The 16,881-nt window shown below is 32.0% G+C and overlaps 2 protein-coding genes and 1 long non-coding RNA gene across 3 annotated transcripts; all 3 read right to left on the bottom strand.

Moving 5' to 3' along the window:
• Positions 1-5,721: 5,721 nt before the first annotated feature.
• On the bottom strand, positions 5,722-13,264 carry LOC145314905 (uncharacterized). The gene is made up of 15 exons (XM_080154982.1): positions 13,048-13,264; positions 12,736-12,858; positions 12,087-12,220; positions 11,849-11,905; positions 11,661-11,719; positions 10,770-10,863; positions 10,551-10,633; positions 10,054-10,131; positions 9,815-9,906; positions 9,507-9,605; positions 8,775-8,845; positions 8,223-8,309; positions 7,316-7,420; positions 6,711-6,840; positions 5,722-6,244 (listed from the first exon to the last, which is right to left on the bottom strand). The coding sequence occupies exons 1-14, from the start codon at positions 13,262-13,264 to the stop codon at positions 6,775-6,777; spliced, it is 1,365 nt and encodes a 454-aa protein (XP_080011108.1). The 3' UTR covers positions 5,722-6,244; positions 6,711-6,774.
• Positions 13,133-13,857, bottom strand: LOC145314904 (uncharacterized). Its single transcript, XM_080154980.1, has 3 exons — positions 13,843-13,857; positions 13,477-13,765; positions 13,133-13,333 (listed from the first exon to the last, which is right to left on the bottom strand). Exons 1-3 carry the CDS (start codon positions 13,855-13,857, stop codon positions 13,272-13,274), a joined length of 366 nt encoding a protein of 121 aa, XP_080011106.1. The 3' UTR covers positions 13,133-13,271.
• Positions 13,769-14,931, bottom strand: LOC145314286 (uncharacterized). Its single transcript, XR_013877719.1, has 2 exons — positions 14,646-14,931; positions 13,769-14,003 (listed from the first exon to the last, which is right to left on the bottom strand). It is a non-coding gene; the product is annotated as an uncharacterized LOC145314286 (long non-coding RNA).
• Positions 14,932-16,881: the final 1,950 nt, after the last annotated feature.

Genomic DNA, 16,881 nt, shown 5'->3' with positions numbered 1-16,881 from the left:
TATTATAAGGTTAGAAATAAATTCTTTACTACTTTAAGTTAACTTAAAGTAAATTTGTGCTTCTAACTGTATTAAGAAATGATGGAAATTTTCCAAAGCTAATTATATTCCAAAGGCGGAATTTGCAATTTTTTGCTTGTTTTCAAACCTTAGTTTGTATTCCTGTTTTTGATAGAGGATACTATTACCTATATTTTTCATTGCATACATATAGGGAATAATATTAAATAAAAGAAATGTTCAATGGGCTTATAATGTTTTTTTTCAGAACAGCTTTATTTTTGTATTACTATTAATATATTTTTGATTATTGGTCCAGGTTTTAGGCTATTTTACGATGTTAATAGCTATCCGTTTTAAACAAAATTACCTAGATAGTCAGATAAAAGCAGCTTAGTCTCTTTGAATTGATAAGCAATAAGCATAGTACAATTGGAAAATAAAAAAATCTCTCATCGCCCCTCATAGATTGTGCCAAATTTTATCAACTTAATTTTTAAATAAATGACTTGTGTCAAAAAGTGTGATTTGATTATTTTTGAGATATTTTTTTAAAGGGGAATAAATGGGGGAGAAAAAAAATAATTTTAAAGAATGATCTTTATCAATTTTCACTGTTTAGTTTTGAACTTTGATTTTATTCGCAGTTAAAAAGTTTATATGTTATTCTGACTTGCAATTTTAGGAAATGTTATTCTCATAGAAAATTAAAGTCATATAAAAAAAAATTAAGCAAATTACTCTCATAGAGCGCATCAATCCAATAGCATATTTACATTTTACAATCTCAGTAACTGTCCAACCAAACAGATGAAAAGACAAACAATAATTATTATTTCAGAGAAGCTTTTCTCTTGCAATGATTGAGTATTTTGCACGCAGTTCGTTTTCTTCCAAATTTTTTTTTGCACATTTCTTAATCATTTTTTCAGCAAACAAACGAGGTTTTAGAAATTAGAGGTTTGGATATTTTACAATCATAAAACTATAAAGTTTTTGATTTGGTTAACGTCATCACGCATTAGACTTTAATTTGAATTTGATATTTACAAATATGCCATTTTTCTATTCCCTTTTCAAACACACATTAAACATCTATTTCTGAAAGCTTTTCCAAACAACCATGCCAACTAAAATCCCATACTTTTTTTTCTCACTTTTTACTGTCTTTTACATAAGTGTCAGGGATCAAAAGGGATAAGACAATGGCTGATTAATTGATGTATATCCCCAATAATGATAAACATGAATACCCCTTCTGTAGATTACAATTAGTGGTTTAAACTTAATAAACAAAATAAAAACTCAATAATAGTCTCCAAAGTTGTTTAGTCAACAAATAAGCAAAGTTGCAAACGTTATACTTTGGGGACCAGTGTAATAAACAGCCCAATGCACCCTATAAATGTACTCAATGGCAAACATGAAGATTTCAGAAAAAGCATCAAAATAATAAGTTCTTGAAAATCTTTTTCATCATTATATCATTAGAGGATTGAGAAAGAAAGTAAGAGTGATTGTGAGAGAAAGAGAGAGAGCGAGAGAAAAGAGTTTTGGGTGAGGTTTAAATCATATCTGCAAGAAAAGAAAAATCGCAAAATACAACAAAAATTTAAAAAAAAAACAGTCCCTTGAATACCTATAGATTACAATAATTCAATAATATATAAAATTAATCTACAAAATATATGTTTAGAATATTTTCAATCATATGGGTTTACCCAACAAACATAATAAGATTAAATTCGAATTAAATAAAAAATGTGTTATTTTGTAGTGACACCTTGCGGGGATATTGTGCATCAAAAAGAATTTTGAATTATACCTGGAAATTAAATATTCACTTTTGCCAGACATGAAGGGATATATCAACAGAAAATAATAGATGACCCAAGTAAGATAATTTTGGTACTTAATTATTTTATTATGGTCGATTTTCTCTTCTAAATAAACTATAATAGTTTTGTTGTTAACCAAAAAATAAAAAAATCTCTTTATTTGTGAATTTTTCAGATATTTTTCTCCTTTATGCATAAAACATAATTTTCAATTACAGATATGGATTACGTAAGATCACACTTTAAAGAGAGTTTCCTTCTAAAAAGGTTGAAAAATTCATAGATTTTTTTGAGACATCCCATTTTGTCCCTTTTTTGTATCATTTTGAAAAGTGCGACACCCTATGACGTCATCAACCTTTTGGGAAAGAGAAAGGGAAGAGGGGAAGAAAATCTCTTCAAAAGAGATGGGAGAAAAGGGGGCTTTCTTACTATAATAGGCTGAGTCGATTAGACAAAAAAAAATCATATATAAAGATGCAACGAGTGCAAACTGCAATATTTGCTATGCTCTTTGTAATTCTACTTTATGTTGCCTTTCCATAGAGAAATTAATTTGTACTTTCTAGAAATTAATTAACTTTTAAATTCATCCAGCTTGGAAATGATTTAGGGATAATCTCGTATTTTGCTGGTTTATTGCCCCTACAGGGCCATATCCTAACCTGCGTTCGACTCTTACCCTGCAAGAACCTAATTTAACCCTGCGGGGCAAATCTAACCTTAACTTAATTCTTCATAGTTACACACTATACCTCTTAATATTAACCGCCATGCCAAATTTTAGTGTTGTAACTATTTTTTAGTTGAGTTCCTTTTACTTTTGGTATCTTTAAGTGTCACACCCTCCCTCCCCCTTTGAAGGCTATAGATAAGTAGTTGTGTTGTTTGCATAATTTTCATAATACAAGGATAACCACATCCATAAAAGTAAAGCTCTAACGGATCAGTAATATTTGACATAATATCATTTGACATAAATTCATTTCACATAAAACATTTGGCATAAAATCACTTCACATAAAGGTACATTTGACATAAAAACATTTGCCATAAAGGTACATTTGCCATAAAGGTACAATTCACATAAAAACGTTTCACATAAAGATACATTTGACATAAAGGTACATATGATATAAAGGTACGTTTGACATAAAGGTACACTTGGCATAAAGGTACATTTGACATAAAGGTACACTTGACATAAAACGTTTCACATAAAGATACATTTCAAAGTGTACCCGAGGTTGTCATTTTTTTCCCTGAGCATGGCAACCGGTGAACAGAATCTCAGTTCTGCACCACAAGCCTTGCACAACTGAAGTTCCCATGTCTATACAGTCATATTTATATGAAAATATTTTTAGAAGATTTTTGAATTTTTTTTTGAAGATTTTCCATTTTTTTAAAAAGATTTTAGAAATTTTTATTTATTATTAAAAGAAAATCTTCAAAAAAAATTCAAAAATCTTCTAAAAATATTTTCATATAAATATGACTGTATAGACATGGGAACTTCAGTCGTGCGTGGCTTGTGGTGCAGAACTGAGATTCTGTTCACCGGTTGCCATGCTCGGGGTACCTTTATGTGAAATGTACCTTTATGTCAAGTGTACCTTTATGTGAAATGTACCTTTATGTCAAATGTATCTTATGTCAAGTATACCTTTATATGAAATGTATCTTTATGCCAAATGTACCTTTATGCCAAATGAGTTTATGTGAAACGTTTTTATGTCAAATGTACCTTTATGTCAAATGAGTTTATGTGAAATGATACTTTATGTCAAATGTTTTATGTGAAATGAATTTATGTGAAGTGATTTTATGTCAAATATTACTGATCCAGCTCTAACAGTAGGATAAAAGTACATTTACACTTGTAGAGTTTCAGAACTGAATAATCGGAATATAAATGTTTAATAGTCAAAACAAAATTGAAAGTAAATTAGTTGAATAACTGTCTATATACAGGATAATGTTTAAGGACATTCTTACATTTTTGGGACTTGATTATAGAGATGATTCGCCAATAGCATTATAACTTTCTTGTTCTAGGAATCTGTATTCCAAAAATCAGATGAACCATAAGGATGACAATATCCATAAAAGGGAAGCTCTGAAGTGGTAGAACAAACAAACATTAACACTTGTAGAGTGTAAGAACTGAATTATCAGAATATAAATGTACAAAAGTCGACAAAACATTATAAGTAAATTTCTTGAAAAAATGCTTAAATACAGGATAATACTTACATTTTTAGAACTGATTATAGAAATAATTTGCTTATAACATAACACTTTGTTGCCATAGGAATCAGTATTCTAACAATAAGATCAATAGGATTAATACATCATATAAAAATTGTTGTTAAAAATATAAAAATAAACATGTCTAAAATGGAAGTACGGACATTCTAGTAACAATTATTGAGTTGCTACGCTTTCTAAATCCTACCAACTACTACAGGTATCACTATGCAAAGGTTGAAATCAAGAGGACAATTCTAACATGCCCAAATTAACGAAAAAGATATCCTTTCCAGACAGACACACCCTAATTATAGAAAGCTTTGCTTTAATATTTAGTGGTAAAAAAGTTGATAATGTTTCAAATGGGCGTACGGGCATTCTGGTAACATTTATAGAGTGGCTATGCTTTCAAAGTTATACCTAACTATTATAGGAATCATCAGCTAACTGTTCCGACGGATGGGCATACGTAAGGACAGACCCTAATTATAGAAAAGGTTTAAAAATCAGACATCTGTATTACATTGCAGGGAAAAAAAATTTCCGCTTTGTTGATATCATGTTTTCTAGCGCACTACAGACTGGCTGACCAAGTGGGTTGTATAGTAAACGCAGATATTATAATCTTCACCTAAACAATCATTTGTAAAACCAGCTGAAAAAAATTCATTTTTCTTACGGAAATTAAGTTTAGTCTCCAATTTTTGTTTTCCCCTAAACATAGCTAACAGACAAACATTTCTAATCTTAGAGTAGCCACGCTAGTAAAGGCTAAACATCACAAAAACAAGTAAATCTTTCAAAAATGTTTTATATTTTAAATTAAAATGGATTGTGATTAATGGCATTTAGGAACAGTTTTGGCATTCTCCTCTTAGAAATATTTTTTTTCAATTTTGAAAATTTTTATACCCTCCCCCTTCCCCCCTGACAAAACAACTATTTTAGGTTAGGTTAGGTTTTAGAATAGGGAGCCGAGCGCTGCGATTAGGTAGGCAAGGGTGCCGAGCGCCGCGGCCAGAGTTCATAGTTCTGTCAAGGGGGGGAGAGGGGGGGGGGGGAATTTTCAAAATTAAATAAAATATTCCTAAGAGGATATTACCACAGCTTTTACATAAAGGGATAGTTGCATGAAGTGCATTTCAGAAAACCAATTTCAATTGATATTTTTAAAACTACATGTACAAAATTAAAATCTTTTTAAATATATGCCCTATAAATATAGCTTAAACCATTTAAAAAGAAAATATATGCAGTTCACTAATTTCATAAATAAATGCATTTCGTGCAACTAACCCTTTAAATATACAACAAGTAACATTTTGATATTACATAGTATATAGTAAATATAATTATAATTCAACAGTTTCACAAAATTTTTAGTGACCTTAAATTTTATAATTTCAATATATTTTGTTTGTAAAATTCATTATTTTCTAAATTAAAAAATTATTTAATAAAAAATCCTTAATTTTAAGTTACAAATGCATGGAAGAAATGAAAGAATTAATATTTAAATTTAAACTTGTTCTTACCTACTTACAAACTATGAACAATATTATTTTAACAAAATAGTTTTTACTGAGAGAGAAAAATTTACCTGAAGAAAAACAATTTAACTATTTGAAATTATCATTTTTAGCAAAATAGCGTAGACTACTGTACACTATTGTTTTAGATTATAACTAACGAAAAAGTTTGATTATAAAGAGTTTTTCATTGGATTAAATATCGCCCCCTGTATTTTTTTCTTACATGTCTAGATTCTTAAGAAAATACATTAGATAATGTTCTGAAAAAAGATGTGTTAAATGTAGTTTCACTAAGTATAACACGTTTTTTATGCCAAATTATTAATTATGACTTAATAGATTAAAAAATGAAGACTGAAAAACTGTAGTTTCAAGTTTTGATAAACAAAATTATATAAGGATAGATAAATAATCATTGATTACAACCTTGCATTTATAAATCTTGTAATAATTATAGTTTTCTGTATGACCCGTACAAATATTAATAAGCTTTCAATTATAGCTTAATGACAAACCGAAATGACTGTTATGTTAACTAAAATGTTACAGATATAAAAAGTCTGTTTTTTATTGTGATGTAGGTTGCGATTAGAAACCAGTTTTCTGCAGGGCTGTTAGCATCTGAACAAAAAATGATATTTAATACAAAGATTTATAATAGATGAAATGACTTCAATTTTTAAAAGAGAACTTAAAGGTTCGCTTTGTCCTTCATTAACGGTTAGCACTTTTCATTAATTTTTTTTAGGTAGTTTTCGAAGTACATTCTTGCAACTTTTAATGGTGTATATGAATGAATAACCATGCATAAACTCTATTTCTTCCTAAGCAATTTAAAAAAAAGGTAATATCACCTACGAATACAAAAATTTCGTGACATCATTTCGTTGTCATGTCATGAAATGACAGACTGATGAATAAAACAATGAAACAATTCAAAATCATATTCATCCTATATCGTTACGGATTGAATGACGGACAGACAGAAGAAAATTTTAGAGTGGCTTCACTTAAAAAAGTAATTTGAGTAATTTCACTTATGATGATAGCAACGAATCTTAATAAACCTTAAAATAAAAGTTTATACCTGAAAATAATGGCAGGTTTGGTGGTTGTGTCTATGTGAGCGGCCGCCAGGCTGCTTTTAGGTACTACGCAATGCGCGCTAGGGCCGAGAACACGCGGACAAAGGCTAGCTGTCTTGGACTGCTGGTCTCCTAAAACAAAAAAAAAATTTATTTTCACGACAAAAATATCTTAAAACATTTCTTTAAATAACAAAAAAATAATAAAGAGCTTTAAAATTATTTGTTGAAAAGTTTTTACACTTCAGGTTTGGAACCAACCAATCAAAATTAAATTAAAGTATTGAATGTTTTAAGCCAACGAATACAATAACTACAATAGCGTGGTTGTTATACTTTGGGTTCTAGTGATTTTAGTAAATATGATTTTTGACTTTCTGACTTTCATCTGACCGTATAAATGAAAATATTATATAACTAATGTTAACTCATCAATGTTTATGCACAAAATTACTCCTACTGCAGATTACAATTAGTGGTTGAAACTTGAAAATAAACCAACATATCAAAATCTATTAAGAGTCACCAAGTTGTCAAGCCAACAAGCCAAAAACATTTTCTTATAAAACTTTTGGGACTAGTGTAAAAAAAAACAATTTTCCCGGACCTCTAAGTACCTGTACTGGCCATTAATAGGTGGATTGAATGGCAGGTTATTGGAGACTGGAATGTGATTATCCTCAGGATGAGGAACTGGCCGGCTATCTTTAACCTGGACAGAAATTAATTATTTAAAGGGGGGGGAGGGGGCGAAAGTGACACTTTTTGAAACCAAAACTAAAAGTCAAAGGAACTCAACTAATTAAAGAGTTACAGATCTGACATTTTGCATGGCAGTTGCTTTATAGGGGTACAATATGGAACTGTGAAGAAACGGCGTCGCAACCGCCGAAAACCGCCGAGAAAAGGCAAAAAAAATTAGGCGGGAAACGGCGGTTGCGCCGCCGTTTCTTCACAGTTCCATATTTTACCCCTATAAAGCAACTGCCATGCAAAATCTCAGACCTGTAACTCCTTTTTTAGTGGAGTTCCTTTGTTGACTTTTAGTTTTGGTTTCAAAAAGTGTCACTTTCGCCCCCCCCCCTTTTAGTTTTAAAAATCTCAAGAAGGAAAATAAAAACAAACTAGGAAATGTATTTAAAGAACAGATAGAAATTTTTTGAGCCAAGCTACTTCCAGTAGCGACTTCAATGAATAAACAAAAAGGTAGCGTTTTAATATTTTTAATTAAAGCGTTTTCCATTCAACTTAACATTACAGGAATATGTATTCGTTATGAATGGCTGAAGTAAAAGATCTCAAAATTTCAAAGAATTTTAATTCCATTGGTCAATATAGGGCTTAAAGCTATTTTGAGGACTGAAAGGAAAATAAAACAGCCCAACCTATAAAGTATAGAAGTAACACCCAAATAACCTAATAGAACATAATCGCTCAAAGCCACATGAACAGAAATAGGTAAATAATAGCTATGATGAGATGATCACAGACTCAAGAAAAATCAATTTGTTTACCTTGACAACGTCGAGATAAAGATTTCTGTTCATTTCAGTAGCCAGGTTCATATTGAACATATCACTATCCTTCTCAATATCTTTAACCTAAAAACAACAATGTATAATAAAGATGATTGTAAAGTGTAATCCTAATAAAAGGTCTGCCATTTTCGGTATGAAAGTGCAAGAGTGTGTATGTGTTTATATTCTCTTTAGGTCCCTGAAGGGTTTTAAACTATTAATAAAAGGTCACGTCTACCCTCCCAAGATCAAATAAATCCTAAAAATCTCCAATCTAATTTTATTATCCCTAAAATTATGTGGCGAAGTCAATCTCACCTTCGGGAAGAAGTATTTGTTGTACATTTATGTTTTATTATCTCTGCTAAAAAATGAATGGGGAGACAACGACTAATTAAAAATAAAACAACTATAATGAGCTTATTTTCGCTGGATTTTAAACCTTTAGTTATATAAAAACAGATTGAATTTTATACAAATATTAAATAAGAAGAATGAAGGAAACTAAACATTACAGATAAACTCTTTATCACAACAATAAATATTCACCTTAATTTGATTCCATTGATTGCCATTCAGATTTTGAAAACTTGTATTAACAACATCATTCTTGTATGTACCTTAAGTAATATTTGATCATTAATAATTAACTAGGGTGACAACATCCTCCAGTGGCGAAGCACAAAACATTCGTGTGTGTACATTTATGAAAATAAAATACATGCATTCAATATTTTTTAAGTAATAAAAATTAAAAATGTCCTAATCAGTGAAGTTTCAACAAACTAATAAATTAAGTTATTAACTGTCTTCCCTGACATTTTTTTCTGTCCTAAAATAAGACGCTTTTAACTTAAAAATTATGCCCTATAATATTAACTAGGGTTGGGCCGGATATCCGGTGTGGCCGGATATCCGGTGTGGCCGGATATCCGGCCATTTTCAATATCCGGCCGGATACCGGATATTGAAACTATCCGGCCGGATATCCGGTTCTATAATTTTTAATACTTTACACCAAAAATCTCTGCTTTTAAAAATTTTAAATGGCTATAATTTTCTTATTATTGAAGCTAGAAGAACTTTTTTTCTGAACAAGTTTAACTTTATGTAAATTTGTATAAGATTTCTTAAGAAATTTTTTTTGCTACTGTAGTATCTAGTAATTTGGCCGGTTATCCGGTAATTTGGCCGGATAACCGGATATCCGGCCCAACCCTAATATTAACGTCCTAGAAATTGCTCTATACAAATAGATCTTGGGACCAAAACTAAGCTTACTTATGTCTAGCTTCATTCTCTTGGTGTTGATGATGTCCAGATCTGGCATGTTGATTGTCTTGTTGAACATGGAGGTCACCTCGTACGGTTCAGACTGACCTAAATTTAACGGAACGTGTTTAAGCTGGACTTTAACGAGTAGTAAAATATTACTAGATTTAAATCAGGAATAAGGTATATTAATATTAATCTAAGAAAATTTGGGTGGGAGGGTGGCAGTCAATAGAACAAAGATCAATTATCATATCCAAATTGTATACCTGCTTTTTACAATATAAAAAAATGTGTTTTAATTTAAATTTACGTACCTAAAGCCCTGTTGTAAACATCGTTTACATCAACACCAGAATCAGCACTGGATTCGCTGGATTTCCGCAGAGATTTCGTTGGCATCAAAGGTCTAAACAATAACAATTTTTATTCAAAATTTTAACATTCGTTAATAATTAAGTCTAGTAATAGAAAACTAGTCTTTGTTAGAAATAATGAAATAATATTTTCTTTTCGCACAGGAAAAATAGCTTTAAACCAAGGTGTAAAAACTCACCTGAATCCAGATTGATGTTCTCCAACTCTTGTCTTCTCTGCAATGTGTTGCTCCTCTTCCTGGTGAATGAAGTTGCATCTGAACAATTAAAGTTTGTGAGATTTCAAACAAAATACATAATTTTAAATTTTTTAACTCTTTGAATAATGAATCCTTTGGATAAATTCTGTAAAAGTTAAGATTATGTTTGATGTAATAAAGGTAAATCCCTGTACTAATAATCAGGGATCTAAAGGGATAAGACAATGAATGATAAATTGATGTACATCCCCAATGACTACCGTTCTGTAGGTAACAATTATTGTTTCAAACATTTTGACATTAATCTTTATGAACAAACTACCTAATCAAAATTTAAGTAAATGTTACTCCAAAACTAACCAATAAGAAAACTTAATAAAAAATTTTTAGGAGACTAGTGTAAAAATTATAACAGTCCAATGACCCCCTCTTGACTTATTAAACTAATAGACAGGTTGCATAAACATGGAAAGTACCTTGTGCCATAAGCACACCATCCCTTGATCCAATATTTCTGGCACAGCTTTGTCTTGTACTTGTTGTGGCGGATCATATCATGCTGAAAGTAATTTATGTATTTTATACAGCTTTCTGCGGATACTAAAATAAAAAACTTAACTGTTTTAAACCGGATTTAAACTTCTTTTTTAGCCCTTTCGATATTGGATATTTAAAATTTTTATTTAATATCTTACCCTTAATTTTGCTTTGCCATGAGCGAACTGGCACTGATTTCCATAAATGCATTCACCCTTCTCTCTAAAGTTGCGACAAAACTCTGTCTTAAACCTTAAAGACAAAAAATATGTAAAAGTGAATAAAAATAATCTCGAAATACTACCTATGGAAGTAATACAAAGGGGGGGGGGGGGGCGGATGTGCCACTTTTTGAAACCAAAACTAAAAGTCAACAAAGGAACTCAACTAAAAAAAGAGTTACAGGTCTGAGATTTTGCATGGCAGTTGCTTTATAGGGGTACAATATGGAACTGTGAAGAAACGGCGGCGCAACCGCCAAAAACCGCCGTTTCCCGCCGAATTTTTCGGCGGTTGCGCCGCCGTTTCTTCACTGTTCCATATTGTAACCTTATAAAGCAACTGCCATGCAAAATCTCAGACCTGTAACTCTTTTTTTTATTTGAGTTCCTTTGACTTTTAGTTTTGGTTTCAAAAAGTGGCACATCCGCCCCCCCCCCCCCTTTGTATTACTTCCATAGGTAGTATTTCGAGATTATTTTTATTCACTTTTACATATTTTTTGTCTTTAAGGTTTAAGACAGAGTTTTGTCGCAACTTACAGGTCTGAGATTTTGCATGGCAGTTGCTTTATAGGGGTACAATATGGAACTGTGAAGAAACGGCGGCGCAACCGCCAAAAACCGCCGTTTCCCGCCGAATTTTTCGGCGGTTGCGCCGCCGTTTCTTCACTGTTCCATATTGTAACCTTATAAAGCAACTGCCATGCAAAATCTCAGACCTGTAACTCTTTTTTTTATTTGAGTTCCTTTGACTTTTAGTTTTGGTTTCAAAATGTGGCACATCCGCCCCCCCCCCCCTTTATAATGATTAATAAATTGTGTCTATACCTGGGATTTGGGGATATAATCTGGCCAGGCTTTCCATCCTGTGAGATCATTTGACTTCCCTAAATTAAAATAACAATTTTAGACCAGCTAAACGACGGATTTTAAAATACATAAGTTTCTTGTGGTGGCAAAGTAATAAATTAGGAATAAACAAAGATTTTATTGAAAGCTTCGTTAATTAAACTTACATCTTTAGATTCATTATCAACTCCACTGGCGTAACTAGCTGTATCCATATGCTGAACCTAAAAAGTAACATAAGTTAACTGAACGGAAACCCCAAAATAAATATTAGAATAGGTATTTAAGTGGCTAAATAAACCGCACACTTTTCATAGAACTATTACATATTTATTAATATAAAGGGGATATTTCCTTAACACTAGTTTACACTTAATTTACCTTATAAAAATAAAATATATAAACCTGTAATAATTTTTGTGCCAGTCTAGTAGCACTGTCATGGTCCCATGTGTCAGGATTACTGTCCCACAATGGAGTCTCTTCGTTTGTACCCCAAATTTCCTGGGAATCACCGAGAGTGGACCATTGAGATTCGCCTAAAATTCAAATTCGCAAGAAAATTTTAAAATTTGGTTGGGTTCATACAGGTACTGCAAGACCTGATCATATAAATACAACTTAGTTAATAATAATAAAATGCAACCTTATTTTATACGTCGCCCCTAGTTTCTAGAAGAAGGTAAGGGAAATAGCTTAAAACCACTCTAAGATATCCACTTAAATTACATCAAATTAGGACCAGCAATTAACAAGATCTTTAGCTTCAGACAAAAAAAAACTAACTACCTTAATTACAGGTTAGTCGTGCGTTAGTTGACAGGGAAACTACTTGAACATATTTCTATTACCATTCGGCAACTACTTGTTAAACTAGTGTCTATAACGTATGGGGGGGGGGGGGAGATTCTAATGGTAAAATGTTGTTTACTTGTCAGCAGCACGATGAGCCAAGCCCTCAAAATTTCTTTAAAAACCTTTAATCTATTAATAACGCTATGTGTAAAGCTTGATTTCATATGACTGATTTAAAATTTAGGAAGTAAAAAATAACCTGTTTGTTGTTGTACTATAGGTAAACTAGAGGCATTTTCTGCGGGTGTTGTTGAAACAGGAGCTGTTGAAACTTGTGGAGTTGTTAGAGGCGTCTCTGATTCTGTGCTTACTACTGTTGTACCTTATCAAAATCATAATTTGAAATAAAATCTTTTAAGTTTTTTATTTAACACAAATAGAAACTTAAACTCATATCAGAAGTTCATTTTATGAAAAATAACAAAAAATTTGGCGCGAGAGAGGAATTTAAGCTTTAATGTTCTTATCATGGGGAGTAATACTATGAACAAAATGAAGTAGAATGTTATACATACCTGATTCTGTGCTCTGTTCAGTAACCTCCTGGCAGTGGCGGCAGTGGCTGCTGTTGCAGTTGCAGCTTCGTCAGTAACATCTCCAGGATCCCCATCAACTTGAGAACTGAACATACACTCTCCGTCCAGTTGGGAATTAAACATTGACATATATTCAGCAAGATCTATATGATGAAATTCGGTGTTGACATCGCCCTCTTGAGGTGTCACCATGCCCCCGTCAACCTGGCTGGCACCAACGGGTGCTGGCAGCATCACTAGTTACAGGGCCATCAACGGAACCTAGGAAAAAAAATATACATTTTAAAGGACATTCAAATGTAAACCTTATTTACTTACATTAATCTATAAATATCTTTCCTTAAAATATATGTTTCAACTTCCTTTGAATTTTTCTAAAAAGGTTAATTAAGAAGTCTCAATACCTGTAACACTAGCTGTAGGTTGGTTGCCAATACCAGCCGCCGACATAACGACCATCTGCTGGCCGCCTCCTGCGCTGCTGCCAACAACAACCTGTTGGCCGCCAGCGGTAACTAGCTGGCCGTGGTTTGATGTTGGTTGGCTGCTGACTGTGTTTACTAATTGAACTGTTTTACCTCCGTGAGTGGCACTGCCAGCTATGCTGGTCAAAACTGTTACGGGTTTTCCTCCTGAGAAAAAGATCAATGTGAAATAAATTGAAAGCAAGGGAAGAGGGCGAATAATTTTTTTCTAATTCTTTAGGGCACTGAATCTATTTGCCCCGCAGGGGTTAGCAATAGGTATTTTTAAAAAACAGAATTTGGTACATTTGAAGAAATCATAATTCACAGATTATTGTTGAATCATTAAATCAAATGTATGAAAACCCATTCCTGTCATGCTGATTAGGGGGAGGTCCAGTGGAATCTCTGGGACTGGTCGACGGCTGCTGGTCATGAGAACTGCTGCCAGACTGCCGTCCGCGGTCCTAGATAGGTAATTAACATTAATGATATGGTGAAATGCAGCCAAAACAGTGATCCTCACTCAATCAGTTAGCATGTCACTGTTCATAAGTATTATTTTAAAATTATTAATATGTTTGAACATAAGTTAAGGCTATTATCTTGGAAGATTTTTAAAAAGTTTAAGGGGGGGGGGGGGGTTTAATGCAACCATCTCGTAATCAGTGATTAAATTGAACTGAAATTTTTCATGGGTAATCCTTGGTAGGTCTATTTTCCCTAAATCGAACAAAAAGTTGGAAAAGTAACGGCTGGCGGCTCAGCCATTTACCCGCGTTTTGCCTATTTTCAGGGCAAATTCATCATTAATTACGTAGGAATCAACTTTTAAAAACATATTTTTTTGTTTAATTCATGTAAAATGATAGCAATAGCCATTTTTTAAGTTTCTAGTACCAACAGCAACCGGCTAGAACTTAAATAAGATTTTTGAGCCAAAAAAAAGTAATATGTGTTCTTTTTGTTCGAATTAGGGAAAATAGACCTACCAAGGATTATTCATGCAAAATTTAAGATCAAAATTCGAATTCTAAGTGTTATTCAATCATTGATTACGAGATGGTTGCATTAACCCACCCCCCCCCCCTCCTTTAATCCTAACATACCATGAAGAGTAAGTTTCCTTCTTCCTCTCTTCTTTTCAACTCCTTTAATTTGTTTGTCCATGAATTTTTACCCATAGTTCTAAGTTCTGAAATAAAATATTTTATGCTGATACTGTTGTTCCTGCCTAAATACACTTTACGACTTCCAACCATTTTTAAGATTTTTAAAGAAACCAAAAGTGTTCCCAATTTTCAGCCCATTAAGGGGAAAAGGGAAATGGGCATAAACCGGTTATAAAATATCTGAATCAATTAAGATATCATATGCCCAAGACCGCTAAAACGCTAAAACGGGACCATGGTCAGAAAAAAACACCCCAAAGGAAGTTCCGGGAATGCCTGATTTTAGCAAACCAAAGGGGGGGGGGTTAAATTTTGACATAATTTGGCTTAATGTGAATATTCTCATTACAAAATACCTTATTCTATCCTTCAACTTACTAAAAATATTACTTTAAGATAATAAGTATTTTAACATTGTGTAAAAAAATTTTAAATTCAGATTTTTTACCACTAGCACAACAAATTCACATTTTTTAAAAATTTTTTAATCCAACTCTTGTTTGGTCTTATTAAAGACTTATGTTTAAATTCAAGCCAGTCAGGTGCCTAACTCTGTACATCAGGCATGTAATGGGAATCCCCCTTCCCTTTCATCCTTTCAACCAGGAGGAAAAGTCGATAGCTGATGATAACGTGAACAGTCTTAAATAATTTATTTTAAAAATATTTTTTTATATTCATTTGGGGTTTATGGTTTTTAGTGTCGTTTTTTATGATTGTAATAAGTTTATTTGTATTCATGTGATATTAATGAAATTTTATTTAGAGACTACCAATTACTTTAACTAGCTATGTTTAAAATGTCATCGATCTACATTGAAAGGCCAACGAATTAACGACACTGAAAGACAATCAACATTTTTTATTTAATAGTATAAAAAAAGACTTTTTTAAATGTAGTACCTACGGACAAAGTTTGCATAATTAAAGGGATTTAAACATAAAAATGGATCATGAAGCATAAAAGAACTGCGATTCTCATTTGTCTAAAGAATCTACACAAAAAATTTCAGACTCCTTTCTTTATTTTTAGTGGTTTATTTTTGCACGAAAAGTTAATGTAAATTTTGTTACAGGAAAAAAATAATTGATCCGAAATTTAAACCTACTAAATGAAAACTAGCATAAATCCTGCCCTGTGGGTCTGCCCCCAACCCCTTACCACTTACAAATAAATGAGGTCCATATTAGCAACCTAACTATACAACATGTTCTACCTTGTAAATATTTCAATGAATGAGGGATCTTTTATTTTTTCAGTACAGCTTTGCAACCGATAAATATAATGGATATAGAATAACGTTTTTCACTTCGTTTTTAAGTTTTTAACTCTTGTATTTTTATTTTAATATCTGCGGACAGCTGTCTATAATACGATGTGATAAATAACTATTCCAGTATGGCTTCCAAACCAATTTATATCCGCTGGATAAGAACCTGTTCTAAGCCATACTGAAAAAGTCATGTATAGCATTGTATTACAGACATTTCCCACGATTACTAAAATAAAAATCCTAAAGAATAATGTCAGTTTTTTTTAGCACAGGCCTTAGGCAGGGAGGAAGGGAGGGGACAATGGGCAATTAATTCAATTTTATAGTTGTGACACTGTAAGGTTGAAAAACCAGATAATTCCAGATAAAACGAGTATTTCTGATAGTGCAACTTTTATTGGAATTTTTTTCATTTTTTAATTAATTTTAATTCAAAATGCACCATCCCCCAAACGCTACTTTACTAAAAGCCTCTGATTATCAAGATAAAGAACTTGGTAGCAATTCATTTACTAAAGAATATTAGTTTTAGAATTTAGCGTAGAAAAATAGCATAAAACCATCTTCAGATTTTAATGATGAAAACGGTCTAAAAGGATTTTAGAACCTTTATGCATCTTCCCTAAAATGTAGAACTTAATCGGATCGGTAACCAAATTCTTAAGCTATATATGAACAAAGCTTACTACTTTTTATTGGATATTAGCGCAGATTACTATATGTGTATCAGCATATTATAAATGGACGTACGGATTCTATGGTTTCTAAATCGTAATAAATAATAAACAAGAATCAGTTAAAACAATTGTATTAAAAATTATTAAAATAACAACAAATTCTACTTAAATAATACATATATAAATATAAAACAATTGAATTAAAAATGATTTATGGGTATA

This window comes from Acartia tonsa, chromosome 3, assembly GCF_053477335.1.
Source record: "Acartia tonsa isolate MP-2025a chromosome 3, ASM5347733v1, whole genome shotgun sequence".
In the NCBI taxonomy this organism is placed as follows: domain Eukaryota; kingdom Metazoa; phylum Arthropoda; class Copepoda; order Calanoida; family Acartiidae; genus Acartia; species Acartia tonsa.
This window is presented reverse-complemented; position numbering and strand designations above follow the sequence as displayed.

Excerpts from the sequence above, each read along its gene's own strand:
- LOC145314905 (XM_080154982.1), bottom strand. The coding sequence starts at position 13,264 with ATGGTGACACCTCAAGAGGGCGATGTCAACACCGAATTTCATCATATA. Across the intron at positions 10,634-10,769 it reads ATGGCAAAGCAAAATTAAGG|CATGATATGATCCGCCACAA; the intron begins GTAAGATATTAA and ends AATTACTTTCAG. Across the intron at positions 10,132-10,550 it reads TGGTGTGCTTATGGCACAAG|ATGCAACTTCATTCACCAGG; the intron begins GTACTTTCCATG and ends TTAATTGTTCAG.
- LOC145314904 (XM_080154980.1), bottom strand. Across the intron at positions 13,334-13,476 it reads ACCTACAGCTAGTGTTACAG|GTTCCGTTGATGGCCCTGTA; the intron begins GTATTGAGACTT and ends TTTTTTTCCTAG.